Source organism: Falco biarmicus, chromosome 19 (genome assembly GCF_023638135.1).
Source record: "Falco biarmicus isolate bFalBia1 chromosome 19, bFalBia1.pri, whole genome shotgun sequence".
NCBI classification, from domain to species: domain Eukaryota; kingdom Metazoa; phylum Chordata; class Aves; order Falconiformes; family Falconidae; genus Falco; species Falco biarmicus.
In genome coordinates this window covers 1,839,997-1,860,567 of record NC_079306.1, presented here as the reverse complement: position 1 = coordinate 1,860,567, position 20,571 = coordinate 1,839,997, and the positions used below count along the sequence as shown (strand labels likewise).

General features: G+C 68.0%; 1 protein-coding gene across 1 annotated transcript; it reads left to right on the top strand.

Moving 5' to 3' along the window:
• The first annotated feature begins 308 nt into the window (after nt 1-308).
• On the top strand, nt 309-19,714 carry FMNL3 (formin like 3). The gene is given in 30 exon segments (XM_056322284.1): nt 309-519; nt 4,140-4,223; nt 4,319-4,399; nt 4,486-4,562; nt 6,725-6,808; nt 7,130-7,282; nt 8,590-8,698; nt 8,790-8,866; nt 8,958-9,051; nt 9,611-9,685; nt 9,798-9,908; nt 9,979-10,128; nt 10,277-10,321; nt 10,323-10,379; nt 10,454-10,606; nt 10,641-10,704; nt 10,896-10,964; nt 12,250-12,374; nt 12,455-12,657; nt 13,500-13,734; nt 13,824-13,892; nt 14,019-14,099; nt 14,211-14,276; nt 14,278-14,341; nt 14,418-14,578; nt 16,676-16,777; nt 16,859-16,948; nt 17,045-17,156; nt 17,273-17,371; nt 19,086-19,714. Coding segments are annotated over 29 exon segments (3,030 nt in total). The 5' UTR covers nt 309-372; the 3' UTR covers nt 17,365-17,371; nt 19,086-19,714.
• The last annotated feature ends 857 nt before the right edge of the window (nt 19,715-20,571 follow it).

Sequence of the window (20,571 nt, the reverse complement as noted above, 5' to 3'; positions counted from 1 at the left end):
CTTCCTGAGCCGGACGGGGCGAGCCGCCGCCACCTCCCATTGGCAGCCAGCCGCACCCGAGCGCCTCCATTGGCCATCCTCCCCCTCCTCCACACAGAAGCGCGACGCTCATTGGCTACCATCCTCATGGCCGGACCAATCGGCACGTCCCGTTCGCTCCCTGCGCTTCGGGCGCCCCCTGGTGAGCGCCGCCGCCCCCCCCGCCCCCGCCCGCGCCGCTCTCGGGCGCCCCCTGGCGGCTTCCGCCGCTTGAGCTGCGGGCGGCCCGACGGGGCGGGACCGGGCGGGGCGGGGCGGGGCCGGGAGGCGGCGGCGGCGGCCGGACGCGACGGGCTGAGCCTCCCCCGCCGCCCCCCGGTGCCTGGGCCGGGGATGGGGAACGTGGAGAGCGCGGACGGGGAGGCGCTGCCCCGGGGCCCGGGAGCGGCGGCAGCCCCGGGGGGGCCCGGGCTGTTCGCCCCGGGGAAGATGCCGATGCCGGAGCCCTGTGAGCTGGAGGAGCGCTTCGCCCTGGTGCTGGTAAGACACCGACCCCCGCCACGGTCCTGGTGGTCCCCGCTCCGCCCCTCCGGTTCCCGGTGTGCCCCTCCGGTGCGCTTCCCCGTTGCTCCGTTCCTGCTCCCGCTGCGCCCTCCCTGGCCGCCCGTACCCGGGACCCCCCCGGTGCGCCCCCCTGGGCTGGACGCGCCCGCCCCGCCGCCGCCGCCGAGCTCCCCTCCTGGTGGCCGGTTGCGGGGCCAAAGACCGGGCGGGCACCGACGGCGCCGGCGCCCGAAGGAACCGGGGGCGGGCAGGGAGCGCCGGTGCCCGCGGGGATGGGCAGTGGCCGTGGGCAGCCCGGCCCGGGACAGCCCCGGGGGGCGACGCCACTCCCGGTGGAACCGGGAAGGCCCCTTTGGCCCCGGGGCTCTTGGAACCGGGAAAGTCCCGCCGAGGCGGCGGCACAGGGAGCTGGGGGTGGGGGTCCCCGGGGGTCCCCATGGGTGTGGTTTTCCCCGTGGCTGCGGGATCCCGTGGCCGGGGGTCCCCATGGCCGGGGGTCCCCATGGCCGGGGGTCCCCGTGGGTGCAGTTTTCCCCGTGGCGGGGGGTCCCCGTGGGTGTGGTGTCCCCATGGCTGGAGGTCCCTATGGGTGCAGTGTCCCCATGGCCAGGGCTCCCCATGGCTGGGGGTCCCTGTGGGCACAGCGTCGCTGTGGCCGGGGGTCCCTATAGCTGGGGGTCCCTGTGGGTACAGTGTCCCCATGGTCGGGGGTCCCCATGCGCTGGGTGTCCCCACGGGTGCGTTTTCCCCCTGGCCGGGGGTCCCTGTGGCTGCAGTGTCCCCACGGGCACCCTGCGTGGTCCCTGCTCCGCTGTCACAGCTGGGGCGGTGGCCTCCCCGCAGCGACCACCGACCGAGGCTACGGTGCCACCCCGGCACGGGGACGTGGCTCGGTGGTGACCCCAGCCCCACACGGTGACCCCGGTGCCATCGGGACCCACCGATGCCATGGGGACCACCACATCCCCCCAGCGCCTGGCTCGTGGCACATCAGGGTGGCCCGGCCATGGTGTCAACATGGGGGTGGCTTTATCCGGGGGGTGGGGGTAGGGGGGGGGGCTACTGGTGAGGCCACCATGGCTGGGTGACACCCCCCAGCCCCCCAACGCCCAGCCCCGCCATCCTGGTGGTGGCCGTCGCCAGCGGAAGCCACGTCCGGGCAGGAAATGCCGAGTGTGATCCCACGGGGTTTGGGGAGCCGGAACCGGGGGGGTACCGGGGGGCACCGACAGCTCCCCCCCCCCCCCCCCCTCCCGCCCCAGCGTGGGCCAGGGCCACCCACTCGCGGGGCCATTGCCTGTCCCCACATCCCACGCGGGGCGGATGCGGCAGCCCGGTCCCCATGGGGCCAGCAGCGGGGGGGACTCATCCTGCCGGGTGCTGGTGCTGCCGGAGGTGGGGATTTTGGGGGTGATGGCATCGGGGGTCCCCAAAATCCACCCCCCACCCCCGGTGTCATCGCCCGGTGCCATCCCGGCTACTGCTGGGGAGGAAAATATTTCGCTGGACGGGCACGATCCCGGTGGCCTAAACCCCGGGGGGGGGGGGGGGGGGCGGGTGTCCAGCCCCGGTGGCCCCCGGTTCCCTGGGGGGCTCAGTCCCGGGGCAGCTGATGGGGGGTCCCCGGGGGGGGGGGGGTTGGCGGAGGAAGTGCCCGGCCGGGAGCGGCCCAGCTCCCGCCACAAAGGCAGGAAACCGAGCGGCGGGAATGCCGGGGAGGGCGGCAGCGCTTCAAAGCCACCCCGGTGCCCCCCACCCCTACCCGGGCCCCCTGCACCCCCCCCCTCCCCCACCTTCACCGGTGTCCCCGGGTGTCCCCATGATTTTGCCGACAGCTCCGGTGTACGAATAAGCGTGGCTCGATGGGGAGGGCGGCACTGTCCTCGTCCCCGCGGTAATTTTGGGGGGGACCCCATCCCCCACCCCCCCAGATCCCCGGGGACTGCCCCCCCCCCCCCCCCCCAGGCTCTGCCCCGGTTTCCTGCGGCTCCACGGGATCGGGATAACCAGGGGAGGGATAATTTTAGCTGCCGTGGGGGGGGTGAAGTGCCGGCACCTCCCGGTTGTGGCGGTGCCCAGTTCCTGCTAACGGTGCTGCCTGGGAGCTGCCTCGCCGGGGCGGCATCACCCACCGGGGCGGCATCACCCACCGGGGCAGCATCACCTGCCAGGGTGGGCATCACCTGCTGGGGTGGCATCTCCCACCAGGGTGGCATCACCTGCGGGGGTGGCATCTCCCACCAGGGTGGCATCACCCACCGGGGCAGCATCACCCACCAGGGTGGCATCACCTTCAGGGGTGGCATCTCCCGCCAGGGTGGCATCACCCACCGGGGCGGCATCACCCACCAGGGTGGCGTCACCTTCAGGGGTGGCATCTCCCACCAGGGTGGCATCACCCACCGGGGCAGCATCACCCACCAGGGTGGCATCACCTTCAGGGGTGGCATCTCCCACCAGGGTGGCATCACCCACCGGGGCAGCATCACCCACCAGGGTGGCATCACCTTCAGGGGTGGCATCTCCCGCCAGGGTGGCATCACCCACCGGGGCAGCATCACCCACCAGGGTGGCGTCACCTTCAGGGGTGGCATCTGCCGCCAGGGTGGCATCACCCACCAGGGTGGCAGGCATCTCCCGCCAGGGTGGCATCACCCACCGGGGCAGCATCACCCACCAGGGTGGCGTCACCTTCAGGCGTGGCATCTCCCGCCAGGGTGGCATCACCTTCAGGGGTGGCATCTCCCACCGGGGTGGCATCACGAGCCCACAGCCATCAGCATCCCCAGGTTCCACCATGGCACCCCGTTTGTGTGCCCGTCCGGGGGTCCTGGGCCACATCCTGCACCAGTGGTCCCCGGCATCTGCTGGGGTGATGCCCAGCGCCCCGGTGAGCCGGGCGCCGTGCGGCGGGCGGGGAGCGGAGGCTGCGGTTTGCCGGCGAGGAAGCGGGTGCAGACAGGAAGGATGCGTCGGTGCTGGCGAGATTTGGTGCTACCAGCGTCTGGCGTGTGGCCCTGGTGGCTCATGGTGTCACATGTGTGGCCCCATGGCCACCAGTGCTTACTGGTGCCAGGGACCCTGGCTGTGCTGTGGGGCTGGGTGCCCCTGGGGGAGACCCTGGCTGTGCCATGGGTCACCGTGCCCTCAGGGGGGACCCTGGCTGTGCCGTGGGTCAGGGTGTCCTTGGAGGGGACCCTGGCTGTGCCATGGTGCCATGGGTCACCGTGCCCTTGGGGGGGACCCTGGTTGTGCCCCTCGGGCGGACCCTGGGGGGGACCCTGGCTGTGCTGTGGGGCTGGGGTGCTCCGGGGGGGACCCTGGTTTTGCCCCTGGGGGGGACCCTGGCTGTGACTTGGGGCTGGGGTGTCCCTTGGGGGGGACCCTGGCTGTGCCCCTCGGGGGGACCCTGGCTGTGCCGTGGGGCTGGGATGCCCCTGGGGGGGACCCTGGTTGTGCCCCTCGGGGGGACCCTGGCTGTGCCATGGGCCTGGGGGGTGACCCTGGTTGTGCCGTGGGGCTGGGGTGCCCCTGGGGGGGGGGGGTCAGCGTCCCTGTGTCCCCCGGGGTGACGCCCCCCCCCCCCCCACCTCCAGAGCTCCATGAACCTGCCCCCAGACAAAGCCCGGCTCCTGCGCCAGTACGACAACGAGAAGAAGTGGGACCTCATCTGCGACCAGGTGTGTGTGTGGGGGGGGGGGGGGGGTCCTGGGGGGCGTCCTGGGGGGGCTGTACTGCCGTGCCAGTGCCACCAACACCCCCCTGTCCCCCCTAGGAGCGGTTCCAAGTGAAGAGCCCTCCCCATGCCTACATCCAGAAGCTGCGCAGCTTCCTGGAACCGGGTGTCACGAGGAAGGTAAGGGGGTGGGGGTGGGGGGTGGGGGGCAGGGGGGGGCACAGCGGGGCTGGGGGGGCCCCAGCTCAGCCTTGCTTTACCCCCAGAAGTTCAGGAGGAGGGTGCAGGAGTCAACCAAGGTCCTGCGCGAGCTGGAGATCAGCCTGAGGACAAACCACATCGGGTGAGTGTGGGGTCCCCGGGGTGGGGGGTGGGGGCTCTGGGGTGGCGGGGGGGGGGGGGGCGGGGGGGGCAGGGGGTCCCGTTGCAGCTGCAGGGGAAGTCGGAGGCACTGCAGGAACTGGGCCGGTTCCTGCCCTGGCCGTACCGTGGGTCACGGCTGCCAGGTCCTGGGGGGAGGCGGGGGGGGGGGGGGGGGGGGGGGGCGGATGCCGCGGGCGGATGGGGCGGTGATGCCGCCCTGCGCCAAGCACCGTGGCCAAATCCTGCCCAGTTCCTCCCAGCACCAGCCAGCTCACCAGCACCCCGACCCCACCCCGGCAGCTCATCCCTTTTGGTGTGCTGGGGAGGGGGGGGGGGATGCACCAGCGTGGGGTGGCTGGAGGGATGGGGACACCGGGGTGGGGGGGGGTGGGGGGGGCAGGGTGGCACGGTCCTGCCCGCGTGCTCGGGGTGTTTGGTGCACGTGCCGGGCTGTGCCCCACCACCGGCTCCGTCATTCCGCTCTTCCCTGAAAATAGCAGCAGCCGGAGACAGGAAACAGGCTGGGGCGGCAGGAAAGGGGCGGCCGCAGCCCCCCCCGGGACCCCCCCCCTCCCCGGCTGCCTGACTCGTTGGCTGCGGGCAGGGGTACGGGCAGGGGTACGGGCAGGGGTACGGGCAGTGGTACGAGACCCCAGGGCTGTGCACACGCAGTGCTCCTGGCTGCGGTGCTCTCTGCACGTGGGGGGGGGGTGTCCCCCGTGCACGTGTGCCCCCCCCGCTGTGCGTGTGTACACCCCCCGCATGCGTGTGCACACAGCCCCTCGCCCTGCGCGTGCGCCCTGCCACGCACAGACCCCCCCCCCACCGTGCACGCGCACATCACGTGCATGCACACCTCCGTGCACACCCCCGCCCCGTGCACACCCACTATGTGCACCCCCCTGTGCACATGCACACACACACGCCGTGCACACCTCATGCACACTCACACCGTGTGCACACCCGCCCTGTGCACACGCGCGCTGTGCACGCCCCCACGCCCCCCCTGCATGTGCATGCACCCCTCTGTGCACATGCGCACCCCCGTGCACGCTCATACTGTGTGCACCCTGCCATGCACAAGCATGATGTGCACACCCCATGCACACTCATGCCGTGTGCACCCTGCCATGCACACCCCCCCGTGCACACACACACTGTGCACACCCCCCCGTGCATGTGCGTGCGCCCCTCTGTGTACATGCACACCCCCCCCATGCACGTGCACACCCCGTGCACGCTCATGCACGTGCGTGCACCCCTCTGTGCACATGTGCACCCCCCCCCATGCACGTGCACAGCCTGTGCACGCTCACACCATGTGCTCCCTGGCACGCACACCCCCTGTGCACACACACCCCCTCCGTGCACACGCACCCCCTGCACACCCCTCCATGCACACGCACCCCCTGTGCACACGCACCACGCGCACCCTGCCATGCACCCACACCACGTACACCCCCCCATGCACCCACCTCACATGTACGCTGCCATGCACCCCCCCCCCCCGTGCACACACACCACGCACGTCCCCTCGTGCACACGCACACCACAGGCACCCCCCTGTGCACACACCCACCCTGTGTGCACCCACCAATGCACACCCACCCCACGCGCACCCCCCCGTGCACACGCTCCCCACAGGCATGCTGCCATGCACACCCCCTTGTGCACACACACGCCACGCACCCCCCCGTGCGCATGCACGCCCACACCATGTGCACCCCCCATGCACACCCCCGCCCCCCATCCCTTGCACACCCACCCCAGGGCACCTCTCGACCAGGCTCCCTGCCCCACGCAGCACCTCACACCTGCACCCTCCCACCCTCCCAGGGGGGCTGGGGCACCCCGACCCCCAGGGTGCCCAAGGCTGGGGGGCACAGCCCCAGCACCCAGCTCTGCTTCCCGCCTTGCACCCAGCGCCGAGCCCACCCTACTCTGCAGCCGGCAGATAAAGCCGTGCCGGTGCTGGCACGGGTGATAGCAGAGGGGCTGCAACCGCCACTGGAGACCGGGGACACCCCCACCACCCCACCCCTGCGCCAAGCCGGGGGTCCCCATGGTGGGGGGGGGGGGGGGATCATGCCTGGTGGGGGGTCCCCGGCTCCTGCGGGTCCTGATGGGTGCCTGGTGCTGTAGGTGGGTGCGCGAGTTCCTCAATGATGAGAACAAGGGGCTGGATGTGCTGGTGAACTACCTGTCCTTCGCCCAGTGCGCCGTCATGTGAGTAGGGGGCTGGGGGGGGGGGGTCCCTGGGGTGCTGGGGGGGTCCCTGGGGTGCTGGTGCCCCCTGGCAGGTCCCTGCTGTGGGTGGCCGACACCACTCAGGGCAGCCTGGCTGGCACATGGGGACCCCCTGTGGGGGGACACGGGATGCTCGGTCCCATCCTGCCCACCCTGGGCTGGGGGTCCCAGGGCCACCCTCGCGCCTCTCCCCACCCCGCCGCTGCCCAGCCGCCACCCGCTTCAGCGCTTGCCACGGTGGCTGTGCCGCTCCGCGCCGAAGCCGTGTGCCCCCCCGCCTCGCGCGCGTGTCCCACCCAGGTTGGATTTTGAGGGCCAGGAAGGCGGTGAGGACGGCGCGCTGGAGAAGCTGCGCGCCTGGAGCAGGTCCATCGAGGATCTGCAGCACCCCAGCGCCCTGCCCGCCCCCTTCGCCAGCACCCTTGCCCGCTCTGCCCGCCAGACCGCCCTACGGTACGTACCCGCTGCGCCTGCCCTGCTCTGCCTGCGTGCTGTGCACCATCCTGCTGTGGCGTGTGCCGTGCCACGCACCGTCCTGCTATGATGTGTGCCATGCCACGCACCGTCCTGCCGTGGCGTGTGCCGTGCCATGCACCGTCCTGCTATGATGTGTGCCGTGCCACGCACCGTCCTGCCGTGGCATGTGCCGTGCCATGCACCGTCCTGCTATGATGTGTGCCGTGCCACGCACCGTCCTGCCGTGGCATGTGCCGTGCCATGCACCGTCCTGCTATGATGTGTGCCATGCCACGCACCGTCCTGCCGTGGCATGTGCCGTGCCACGCACCGTCCTGCCGTGGCGTGTGCCGTGCCATGCACCGTCCTGCTATGATGTGTGCCGTGCCACGCACTGTCCTGCCGTGGTGTGTGCCGTGCCATGCACCATCCTGCCGTGACGTGTCACGCCACACACCGTCCTGCCGTGGCGTGTGCCCATCTTACCCGGTGCCATGCGCCATCCTGCCTGTGGTGCATGCTGTGTGCCCACTGCCTTGTGGTGTGTGCCGTGCCACTGAGCCCTGTGCCAGGCCTAATCCTGCCTGCGGTGCGTGCCGTGCCATGTGCCACTGTTGCCCTGTGCCACAAACCATCCTGCCCTGGTGTGTGCCACGGCAAGCACCATCCTGCCACGGCATGTGCTGTGCCAGCGTGCTCTGCGCCATGCACAATCCTGCCGTGGTGCGTGCCATGCTAAGCACCATCCTGTCCGTGGTGCATGTTGTGCCGTGCAGCATCCTGCCCTATGCCGTGCATCACCCTGCCCACGGTGCATCCTGTGCCATGCACCACCGCACGCATGGTCCATGCCACGTCCCGCTGTGCCGCATCCTGCGCTGCCTTGCATGCCACATCCCGTCCTGCCTGCCGTGCCATCCCCATCCTGCCCGTGCCACCGGCGCGTCCTTCTGCCTGCCGTCACCGCGCTGCCTCTGCTTGCCCCCGCTCTGGCTCTGCCTCGGGGGGTAACGCGCCCCATCTCTGCTTCCAGGGCCGGGTGCCCCCCTTTCTGGCTGCGCCCACCTTGCTGCTCTCTCTCTCTCTCCTCTGCGCCCACTTTGCTGCTCGCCCGCCGGGTAAGTACCGGCTGCCCGGGCCAGCCCGGTGCTCGCGGTGGCTTCGCTCGGTGTCTCCGGTAGCCTCTGTCCCTCTCGCCCTCCGACCGCTTGTCTCTGCCTCTGCCCCCCTGAAAGCCCCGCTGTCCCCCATGCTGTCCCCACCCCAGGTGAGGGTCCCGCTCACCAGCACCTGTGTCCCCACAGCTATGGCACGCTGCCCAGCCGAAGGGCGCTGAAGAACTCCCGCCTGGTCAGCCAGAAGGATGACGTCCACCTCTGCATCATGTGTCTCCGGGCCATCATGAACTACCAGGTACCACTAGCCCCCTGGGGAGGGGGGGACGACACCCCCCGATGTCACCGTGCCAGCGCTGCCAACGCTGTCCTCCGCTCTGTCCCCACAGTATGGCTTCAACCTGGTCATGTCCCATCCCCATGCGGTCAACGAGATCGCCCTGAGCCTCAATAACAAGAACCCGAGGTAAGGGGGAGGGGGTCGGGTGTGGCGGGGTGGTCCCTGGCGCTGGCTGGGGGTGATGATGATGATGGTGATGGTGCTGCTGTTGCCCTAGGATGAAGGCGCTGGTGCTGGAGCTGCTGGCGGCCGTGTGCCTGGTGAGAGGTGGCCACGAGATCATCCTGGCTGCCTTCGATAACTTCAAGGAGGTACGGGGGGGAGCGGGGGGGCAGCGGGGGAGCAGGCAGGGGTGGGGTAACGGGGGCACCAGGACCAGCCTGGGATATTAGGACACTGGGGGGGCACCAGGATCAAACTGGGATGAGGAGGGACAGGGAGCACCAGGACCAGGCTGGATGGGAGGGACTGGGGGGACCAGGACCAGGCTGGGATGGGGTAACCAGGGGCACCAGGATCAAACTGGGATTGAGGGGGAGCGGGGGAGCACCAGGACCAGGCTGGGATGTGGGGGACTGGGGGCACCAGGATCACACTGGGATGGAGAGGGACTGAGAGCACCAGGACCAGGCTGGGATGGGGTAACCGGGGGCATGGGGATCAAACTGGGATTGAGGGGGGACTGGGGGCACGAGGACCAGGCTGGGATTACGGGCACTGGGGGCACCGGGGATTGTGCTGGGATGGGGGGGCTGGGAGGCCCAGGCCCAGGCTGGGATTAGGGGACTGGAGCCCAGGGGCTGGGGGGGGGCTGGGGGCCAGGGGTAGGGGGGCTCAGCCAGGTTAACCCCGCGTTCGCTGCCCACTCAGGTCTGCAAGGAGAAGCATCGCTTCGAGCGGCTGATGGACTATTTCCGCAACGAGGACAGCAGCATCGACTTCATGGTGGGACACCCGCTCCTGGGGCGAGGGTCTTTGGGTTGGCAGGGGGGTGCTGAGGACGATGGGGGTGGGGGGCTCCTGGTGACACGCCCCCCCCCCCCTCCCCTGCCCCCAGGTCGCCTGCATGCAGTTCATCAACATCGTGGTGCACTCGGTGGAGGACATGAACTTCCGCGTCCATCTCCAGTACGAGTTCACCAAGCTGGGGCTGGAGGAGTTCCTGCAGGTACGGGGGGTGGGGGGGCTGCCCCGAGGAGCCCCCCGCCCCGTCCCTGACGCTGCCCCGATGCCCGCAGAAGTCGAGGCATACGGAGAGCGAGAAGCTGCAGGTGCAGATCCAGGCGTACCTGGATAATGTCTTCGATGTGGGGGGGCTGCTGGAGGATGCCGAGACCAAGAACGTGGCCCTGGAGAAGGTGGAGGAGCTGGAGGAGCATCTGTCCCACGTACGTGAAGGCGGGGGGGGACACGGGGATGCTCCTTACCAGGTCCTGGGGGCATCCCCTCCAGGGTCATGGGAGGTCAGTGGTGATACTGGGGGGGGTCTCTGAGCTGGTGTCACAGCTGTGTGTCCCATCATCCCCCCCCCCCCAGCTAACGGAGAAGCTGCTGGACCTGGAGAACGAGAACATGATGCGGGGTGGCAGAGCTGGAGAAGCAGCTGCTGCAGCGGGAGAAGGAGCTGGAGGTGGTAAAGGTGCGTGGGGGGGGCCATGGGGAGTGGGGCAGGGTCCTGCCCCCCCCCCTCAGGCTGACGCTTTCCGCCCCCAGGAGACCTACGAGCGCACGAACCACCAAGTGCACACGCTGCGGCGGATGATGAAGGAGAAGGACGAGGCTTTTCGGCGACGCTACGGCTCCGAGCCGCCCCCCGTGCTGGCCACCGAGCTCCCCCCCCAGCCCGAGCCCGAGCCCCTGGAGGAGGCCCTGTGCGTCCCTGTCCTGCCCCCCCGCAGAGGCTGCACCCCCCCCGCCCCCCCCCCGCCACCCCCCCCTGCCACCCCCAGCCCCCCCGCTCCCAGGTGAGGATGGGGGAGTCCCCAGGGCAGCCCCAAAACTGGGACATCCCAAGGCTGGGGCATCCCTGGGGTGGAAGGGGGGGGGCTTCAAAAGTGGGGTGTCCCTGGTGCTGGACCACCCCTGAGGCTGGGGGCGTCCCCATAATTGGGACAACCCCACTGGGGCATGGGCTCATCCTCTCCTCCCTGCACAGGCAAGTGCCCCCCAGCCCCACCGCTGCCGGGGGCTTCGCCCTCCATCGCCCTCACCGTTGGGCTCTCGGGTAGGTGGGGAGGATGTGGGGACCGTGGGGACGGGGAGAGTGGGGGCTGTGGGGGACAGGGACAGGGAGAGCGTGGGGGCTGTGGGGATGGGGTGGGTGGGGACCATGGGGACAGGGACAGGGAGGGTGTAGGGACAGGGACAGGGAGAGCGTGGGGGCTGTGGGGATGGGGATGTGCAGGGACCATGGGGACAGGGACAGGGAGGGTGTAGGGACAGGGACAGGGGAGAGCGTGGGGGCTGTGGGGGTGGGGATGTGCAGGGACCCATGGGGACAGGGACAAGGACAGCATGGGGGACTGTGGGGATGGGGTGTGCAGGGACCATGGGGGACAGGGAGAGGGAGGGTGTGGGGACAGGGACAGGGAGAGCGTGGGGGCTGTGGGGCTGGGAATGTGCAGGGACCATGGGGACAAGGACCGGGAGGGTGTGGGGACGTGGGGACAGGGACAGGGAGAGCGTGGGGACATGGGGACAAGGACAGGGAGAGTGGGGGACCGTGGGGACAAGGACAGGGAGGGTGTGCAGACATGAGGACAGGGACAGGGAGAGCGTGGGGGCTGTGGGGGGTGGGGATGTGCAGGGACCATGGGGACAGGGACAGGGAGGGTGTAGGGACAGGGACAGGGAGAGCGTGGGGGGCTGTGGGGGTGGGGATGTGCAGGGACCATGGGGACAAGGACAGGGAGGGTGTGGGGACGTGGGGACAGGGACAGGGAGGGTGTGGGGACGTGGGGACAGGGACAGGGAGAGCGTGGGGGCTGTGGGGATGGGGATGCGCAGGGACCATGGGGACAAGGACAGGGAGAGTGGGGACAAGGACAGGGAGGGTGTGGGGACATGGGGACAGGGACAGAGAGAGCGTGGGGGCTGTGGGGCTGGGGATGTGCAGGGACCATGGGGACAAGGACAGGGAGAGCGTGGGGATGGGGACATGCAGAGATGATGGGGATTGGAACAGGGAGGGTGTGGAAACTGTGGGGTGGGGATGTGCAGGGACCATGGGGACAGGGACAGGGACAGCATGGGGACTGTGGGGATGGGGTGTGCAGGGACCATGGGGACAGGGAGAGGACAGAGGAAGGGGCCGGGCTGCAGACACCAGGGGTGTCGGGGCTGCCATCGCCAAGGAACGGGCGCAGGGACCACAGCACGGGGCTGGGGTGGCCCAGGGGATGGTGACAGCCTGGGGACCGATGCACTGGACTCCGGTGGCTCAGGGTGGGCCTGGGATGTGTCCCCCCTGCCCCCGGCGTGGGCTGAGCTGGCTCCTACCCCGCTGGCAGCCATCCGGATCAAGAAGCCCATCAAAACCAAATTCCGGCTGCCCGTCTTCAACTGGACGGCGCTGAAGCCCAACCAGATCAGTGGGACGGTGTTCAGCGAGCTGGACGACGAGCGGGTGCTGGAGGTGAGCCCGGGACCCCCCGCCCCAAGCGGCTGGGTGGGTGCCACCGCCACTGCCCCCCTCTGAGCATCTTGTCCCACCAGGACCTCGACCTGGAGCGCTTCGAGGAGCTTTTCAAGACCAAAGCGCAGGGTCCAGCCCTCGACCTGGTCTGTGCCAAGAACAAGGCGTCGCAGAAGGTGGCCACCAAGGTGACGCTGCTGGAAGCCAACCGTGCCAAGAACCTGGCCATCACCCTGCGCAAGGCGGGCCGCGGCGCCGAGGAGATCTGCAGGGCCATCCACACGTGCGTGCTCCTGTGCCGGGGTGCAGCGGGGGGGCGGGGGGGGGGGGGGCAATGGGGAGCCCTGGCTGGGGTGCAGGGAGGTTGGGTGGCTTGCAGGGGGTCCAGGCAAGGTGCAGGGAGGTTGGTTGGGGTGCAGGGGGTCCAGGAAGGGTGCAGGGTATCTGTCTGGGGTGCTGGGGGGTCCAGGCAGGGGGCAGGGGGGGCTGGCTGGGGGGGCAGGGGGGTCCAGGCAGCGTGCAGGGAGGTTTGTTGGGTGCTGGGGGTCCAAGCAGGGTGCAGGGGGGCTGACTGGGGGTGCTGGGGGTCCAAGCAGGGTGCAGGGGGTCTGGCTGGGGGGCAGGGGGGTCCAGGCAAGGTGCAGGGGATCTGTCTGGAGTCCAGGGGTCCAGGAAGGGTGCAGTGGGACTGGCTGGGGTGCTGGGGGTCCAGGCAGGATGGAGGGGGTCTGTCTGGGATGCAGGGGGTCCAGGCAGGGTGCAGGGGGGCTGGATGGGGGGCAGGGGGTCCAGGCAGGGTACAGGGGGTCTGTCTGGAATGCAGGGGGTCCAGGCAGGGTACAGGGGGGGCTGGATGGGGGGCAGGGGGTCCAGGCAGGGTACAGGGGGTCTGTCTGGAATGCAGGGGGTCCAGGCAGGGTACAGGGGGGCTGGATGGGGGGCAGGGGGGTCCAGGCAGGGTGCAGGGGGATCTGTCTGGGGTCCAGGGGGTCCAGGCAGGGTGCAGGGGGTCTGTCTGGGATGCAGGGGGTCCAGGCAGGGTGCAGGGGCCCTATCTGGGGGCCAGGGGGTCCCAGAGAGGACCCAGTGGGGAGCTGGTCCCTGACAGCAGGGGTGGGGGGGCAGGTTCGACCTGGCGACGCTGCCGGTGGACTTTGTGGAGTGCCTGATGCGGTTCCTGCCGACGGAGGCGGAGGTGAAGGCGCTGCGGCAGTACGAGCGGGAGCGCAAGCCGCTGGAGGAGCTGGCGGACGAGGACCGCTTCATGCTGCAGTTCAGCAAGGTGGAGCGGCTGCCCCAGCGCATGGCCATCATGGCTTTCCTCGGCAACTTTGCCGAAAACCTCCAGATGCTGACACCGGTACGGAGCTGGGGAGGGGGATATTGCACCCACCGGGGGTGCCCGGACCCTGCGCCCTGGCTGAGCCCCCCCATCCTGTCCCCCTGCAGCAGCTCAATGCCATCATCGCAGCCTCAGCCTCTGTCAAGTCCTCCCAGAAGCTGAAGCACATGTTGGAGGTGAGCGATGGGGAGGCCAGCGGCCGGGGGGACAAGCCGGAGTCCTGCCCTCCATCCATCATGGGGGTCCCACGGGGGTCTCGCTCCTCCCTGACACCCCCATCCCTGGGGCTTTTTCCCCTGCAGATCATCTTGGCGCTGGGCAACTACATGAACAGCAGCAAACGTGGTGCCGTCTACGGCTTCAAACTGCAGAGCCTGGACCTGGTGGGCAGCCCTGGACCCCCCCCCTTCCCCCTTGCCTGGGTCCCTGTGGGATCTCAGGGGTCCCATCCCACGGTCCTGACACCTCCCACCCCCCCCAAAACCCTCCTGCAGCTCCTGGACACCAAGTCGACGGACAGGAAGATGACGCTGCTGCATTTCATCGCGCTGACGGTGCGGGGAGAAGTACCCTGAGCTGGCAACCTTCTGGCAGGAGCTGCACTTCGTGGAGAAGGCGGCTGCAGGTGCCCCCCCATCCCCACGCCCCCCACTTCACCGTCCCCTGCGGCCCTGGGTCCCCTGACCCGTTGTCCCCCGTAGTGTCCCTGGAGAACGTACTGATGGATGTGAAGGAGCTGGGCCGGGGAATGGAGCTGCTGCGCCGGGAGTGTGGGCTGCATGAGAACAGCGTCCTGCGCGCCTTCCTGGCTGCCAGCGAGGGCAAGCTGGAGCGGCTGCAGAAGGACGCACGGACAGCCGAGGTGAGCGCTGCCGGGCGGCTGTGCCTCACGCCTCGCGTGGCGCCTTCTCAGGCAGGCCTTGCTTCCCATGCTTCTTGTCCTTGTCATGCACGCCTTGCCTTGCACGCTCCTTGTGCCTGCCTTGCCTTGCACGCTCCTTGTGCCTGCCTTGCCTTGCACGCTCCTTGTGCCTGCCTTGCTTTGCACGCTCCTTGTGCCCGCCTTGCCTTGCACGCTCCTTGTGCCCGCCTTGCTTTGCATGGCCCTTGTGCCCGCCTTGCTTTGCACGCTCCTTGTGCCTGCCTTGCCTTGCACGCTCCTTGTGCCTGCCTTGCCTTGCACGCTCCTTGTGCCCGCCTTGCTTTGCACGCTCCTTGTGCCCGCCTTGCTTTGCATGGCCCTTGTGCCCGCCTTGCTTTGCATGGCCCTTGTGCCCGCCTTGCTTTGCACACTCCTTGTGCCCACCTTGCTTTGCATGCTCCTTGTGCCCGCCTTGCCTTGCACGCTCCTTGTGCCCGCCTTGCTTTGCACGCTCCTTGTGCCTGCCTTGCCTTGCACGCTCCTTGTGCCCGCCTTGCTTTGCACGCTCCTTGTGCCTGCCTTGCTTTGCATGGCCCTTGTGCCCGCCTTGCTTTGCACGCTCCTTGTGCCTGCCTTGCTTTGCATGGCCCTTGTGCCTGCCTTGCTTTGCACGCTCCTTGTGCCTGCCTTGCTTTGCACGCTCCTTGTGCCTGCCTTGCTTTGCACGCTCCTTGTGCCCGCCTTGCTTTGCATGGCCCTTGTGCCCGCCTTGCTTTGCACGCTCCTTGTGCCTGCCTTGCTTTGCATGCTCCTTGTGCGTCCCTGTCGTCCACACCTTGCTTTGCAAGTTCCTCACGTATACCTGTCTTGCCTTGCATGCTTCTTGTGCATGTCTTGCTTTGCATGGCCCTTGTGCCCCCTTGCTTTGCGTGCTCCTTGTGCCTGCCTTCCCTTGCACGCTCCTTGTGCCTGCCTTGCCTTGCACGCTCCTTGTGCCCTCCTTGCCTTGCACGCTCCTTGTGCCTGCCTTGCTTTGCATGCTCCTTGTGCCTGCCTTGCTTTGCATGCTCCTTGTGCGTCCCTGTCGTCCACACCTTGCTTTGCAAGTTCCTCACGTATACCTGTCTTGCTTTGCATGCTTCTTGTGCATGTCTTGCTTTGCATGGCCCTTGTGCCCGCCTTGCTTTGCACGCTCCTTGTGCCTGCCTTGCCTTGCACGCTCCTTGTGCCTGCCTTGCTTTGCACGCTCCTTGTGCCAATCTTGCCTTGCACGCTCCTTGTGCCTGCCTTGCCTTGCATGCTCCTTGTGCCCGCCTTGCTTTGCATGCTCCTTGTGCCTGCCTTGCCTTGCACGCTCCTTGTGCCTGCCTTGCTTTGCACGCTCCTTGTGCCTGCCTTGCCTTGCACGCTCCTTGTGCCCGCCTTGCTTTGCACGCTCCTTGTGCCCGCCTTGCTTTGCACGCTCCTTGTGCCTGCCTTGCCTTGCACGCTCCTTGTGCCCGCCTTGCTTTGCATGGCCCTTGTGCCCGCCTTGCTTTGCACGCTCCTTGTGCCCGCCTTGCTTTGCATGGCCCTTGTGCCCGCCTTGCTTTGCACGCTCCTTGTGCCTGCCTTGCTTTGCATGCTCCTTGTGCCTGCCTTGCTTTGCATGCTCCTTGTGCGTCCCTGTCATCCACACCTTGCTTTGCAAGTTCCTCACGTATACCTGTCTTGCTTTGCATGCTTCTTGTGCATGTCTTGCTTTGCATGGCCCTTGTGCCCGCCTTGCCTTGCACGCTCCTTGTGCCCGCCTTGCCTTGCACGCTCCTTGTGCCTGCCTTGCCTTGCACGCTCCTTGTGCCCGCCTTGCCTTGCACGCTCCTTGTGCCCGCCTTGCTTTGCACGCTCCTTGCGCCCGCCTTGCCTTGCACGCTCCTCCAGCACGCCTTGCTTCACATGCTCCTCAGGCATACTTGACTTGCTTTGCATCCCCCTCCTGCCTGTTTTGCCTTCCACGCCCCTCATGCCCGCCTTGCCTCGCGTGCCCCTCGTGCTGGGATGCCACCAGGAGCTGTGGGACACGCAGCCCATCAGGGACCACCCTGTCCCCTCTTCCAGGACGCCTACAACACGGTGGTGCGGTATTTTGGCGAGAGCCCCAAGACGACCCCCCCGTCCGTCTTCTTCCCGGTCTTTGTCCGGTTCATCCGCTCCTACAAGGTGAGGGGGGGCCGGGTGGGGACAGGCGGGGGGTCGGTGACACCGGGGCTGGCTCCCGGTGCCATCCCCGTGCTCCGGCAGGACGCGGAGCAGGAGAACGAGACACGGAAGAAGCAGGAGGAGGTGATGCGGGAGAAGCTGTTGGCGCAGGAGGCCAAGAAGCAGGAGAAGGTGAGCGGGGGGCACACGCGTGGGTGGGCTGGGGGGGGGGACACGCACAGAGGGGACACGGCTGTCCCCAACCCGGGCTCTCTGCGCCTCTGGCAGCGGAACAAGTGGCAGCAGCAGGAGCTGATCGCGGAGCTGCGGCGGCGCCAGGCCAAGGACCATCGCCCCGTCTATGAGGGCAAGGACGGCACCATCGAGGACATCATCACCGGTACGGCCCCCGCCGCCGCCCCCCGCCCGGACGCCTGGCTCCCGCCCACCCGCGGGGGCTGACGTCCCCCTGTGTCCCCCCCTGTGTCCCCCCCCCGCCCCTGCCCCCCCCTGCAGCGCTGAAGAGCGTCCCCTTCACCGCCCGCACTGCCAAGCGGGGCTCGCGCTTCTTCTGCGACCCGTCCCACCACGACGAGTCCAGCTGTTAGCCCCCAGGTACCGCCTGCATGCCTGGATCCCCCCGGATCCCTGCCTGGATCCCCCCTCCAGATCCCTCCTTCCAGCCCCGCATGCCCCCTCCTGCACGCCCCCTCCCCGCATGCCATCAACCCGGGGTGCCCAGCACCCCCCGACCCCGCGGAGCAGAGCAGGGTCCTAATGTGGGAACCTGGTGTGAGGCTGGATCCCGGCACAGGATCCCTGGATCCTGCTGCACAGCTGGGTCCTGGCATAGGATTCTGACATAGGATCCTGGTGCAAGCCTTGGTCCCAGCACAGGATCCCAGCACTGGATCCTGCCACAGGATCCTGATGCAAGCCTGGGTCCCGGCACAGGATCCCAGCACTGGATCCTGCTGCACGGCTGGGTCCTGCCACAGGATCCCAGCACTGGATCCTGCCACAGGATCCTGGTGCAAGCCTGGGTCTAGGCACAGGATCCCAGCACTAGATCTTGCTGCATGGGTGGGTCCTGGCATAGGATTCTGGCACAGGATCCTGGTGCAAGCCTGGCTTCTGGCACAGTATCCCAGCACTGGATCCTGCCATGGCTCCTGGTACAGGATCCTGATGCAAGCCTGGGTCCTGGGACAGGATCCCAGTACAAGGCTGGGTGCCGGCACAGGATCCCAGCAGAGCAAGGCTGGGTTTCCAGCATGGGGGGGTCTTTGCTGCAATGCAGGGTCCCTGTGCAATACTGGATCCCAGTTATGTGGTCCCAGTCCAATAGTGGATCCCAGTTATGTGGTCCTAGTCCAATACTGGATCCCAGTGCAGTGTCCCACTGCAATACTGGAACCCAGTATGGGGTCTCAGTGCAATACTGGGTCCCAACATGGGGTCCCAGTTCAATAGTGGATCCCAGTGCAGTACTGGAACCCAGTTATGTGGTCCCAGTGCAATACTGGAACCCAGTTCTGCAGTCCCAGCGCAATAGTGGGTCCCAGCATGAGGTCCCAGTGCAATACTGGATCCCAGCACAATACTGGATCCCAGCGTGAGGTCCCAGTGCAATACTGGATCCCAGCGCAATAGTGGGTCCCAGCGTGAGGTTCCCAGTTCAATACTGGATCCCAGCGCAATAGTGGGTCCCAGCATGAGGTCCCAATGCAATACTGGTTCCCAGCGCAATAGTGGGTCCCAGCATGAGGTCCTAGTGCAATACTGGATCCCAGCGTGAGGTCCCAGTGCAATACTGGATCCCAGCGCAATAGTGGGTCCCAGCGTGAGGTCCCAGTGCAATACTGGATCCCAGCGCAATAGTGGGTCCCAGCATGAGGTCCCAGTGCAATACTGGATCCCAGCACAATACTGGATCCCAGCGTGAGGTCCCAGTGCAATACTGGATCCCAGCGCAATAGTGGGTCCCAGCATGAGGTCCCAGTGCAATACTGGATCCCAGCGTGAGGTCCCAGTGCAATACTGGATCCCAGCGCAATAGTGGGTCCCAGCATGAGGTCCCAGTGCAATACTGGATCCCAGCACAATACTGGATCCCAGCGTGAGGTCCCAGTGCAATACTGGATCCCAGCGCAATAGTGGGTCCCAGCATGAGGTCCCAGTGCAATACTGGATCCCAGCGTGAGGTCCCAGTGCAATACTGGATCCCAGCACAATAGTGGGTCTCAGCCCGGTGCCAGGAGCTGCCACAGCCCCTGAGGGGGGTCGCCCAGGCCAGGCCCCCCCTGACACTGTCCCTTCCATCCCACAGCCCGCAGGTGCATCCGCCTGTAGCCGAGCGAGGGTAAGGACCCCGGTGGCGGGGGGGGGGGGGGGGGGGGGGGGGGCAGCTGGGGCTGCCTCAGTTTCCCCCTCCTCACCCCACGCTGCCCCCCCCGGGTGCTGGGGAGGGGTCCGTCCTGCCCCCCGACACTATGCTGGGAGGGGCACGGCCTCCTGCCATCGTCCTCCCCCCCCCGCCCCCCCCGGGCTCACAGGTGGCATCCCTGTCCCCTGCACCTGGGGGGGGGGGCTCACTGCCTGGACCACCCACCGAGCTTGCCCGCGGCATAGGCCAAATCCCACCCCCGGCTGTGGTGGGGGCCCAGCGCCTGTGGCTGACCCACGGGGTGTCCCCTCCCCATTGGGGTCACTGCCCCAGAGCCCCCAGCCCACTGTGGGGACCACAGGGGGGGGCCCCCCCCTGCCGCGCTCGTCACTTTGACCACTGATGTGAACACTAATTGCCAAAAAAAGGGACCAAAGCCAGGCCGGGGTTGGGGGGGGGGGGGTGTTGGAGGCAGCAGGATGGTGCCCACCACCCCGGACCACCCCCCTCCTCCCCGGACCCCCTCCCAGTGACTTTTTGTACATGTGAAATATATGGAGTCTTGTACATGGCCACTGCCTGTTTTGGGGGGGGGGGGGGGGGAAGACACAGTGGGGACCCAGGCATCTGGGGAGCCCCCTCCCCCATGCTGGGGGTCCTGGGTCCAGGGGTTGGGGGGAAGGGGGGCCATACATGTTGCAGGGATGAGACCCTTAAGCTGGGCTTTGTGGTGGTATTATTAAAACTGCAGGATCAAGGGGGGAGGGGGGTGCTTTTTTGGGGGGGGAGGGGAAGCCCCCCCCAGTATCACCAGCCCTAGCGCAGGGTGGGGCAGCCCCAGTTCATCCCACTGCTGGCAGCTGTGGGGGACTGGGAGCAGCTTAGGGCTTGGAGGGGGGGAAGGGGGAGATGGAGGGGCAGGATGCAGCCCCAGGAACAAAGAAAAAGGGGGATGGAGGGGCAGGATAAACCTGAGCATCACCGGGGCTGAGCAGGGGCAGGATGCGGCCCTTTCGGGGCCTGAAGGGCTGGGGCGGGTGGGATGCGGTCACTGCATCCTTAGGAGAAGGGCAGAAAGGGTCTGGGGGGGCAGGATGTGGCCCTGGCATCTCCGCAGTGGGGGTAGAAGAGGCTGGGAAGGGCAGGATGTGGCCCCCAGCGCCCCCGCAGCAGCCGTGGGGCAGGATGCGGCCCCCATGGCAGCGCAGGTGCCTGGGCTCCCCCCCTGAGCCGCGCCTGCCCCACCAGCCCAGGGATTAGCTCTGCAACAGAATAAAAGTTTCCGCTAATCCTCTTGGGGGGGATTACCAGCACTGCCGCACCCACGGCCGGATCCAGACCCAGCTCAGGACCGGTCCCCCCCAATGTCTCTGCTGGCCCCGTTGCCTTTTAATCCATCTGTACGAGCCGGGGTCGCTGCAGCCCCCAG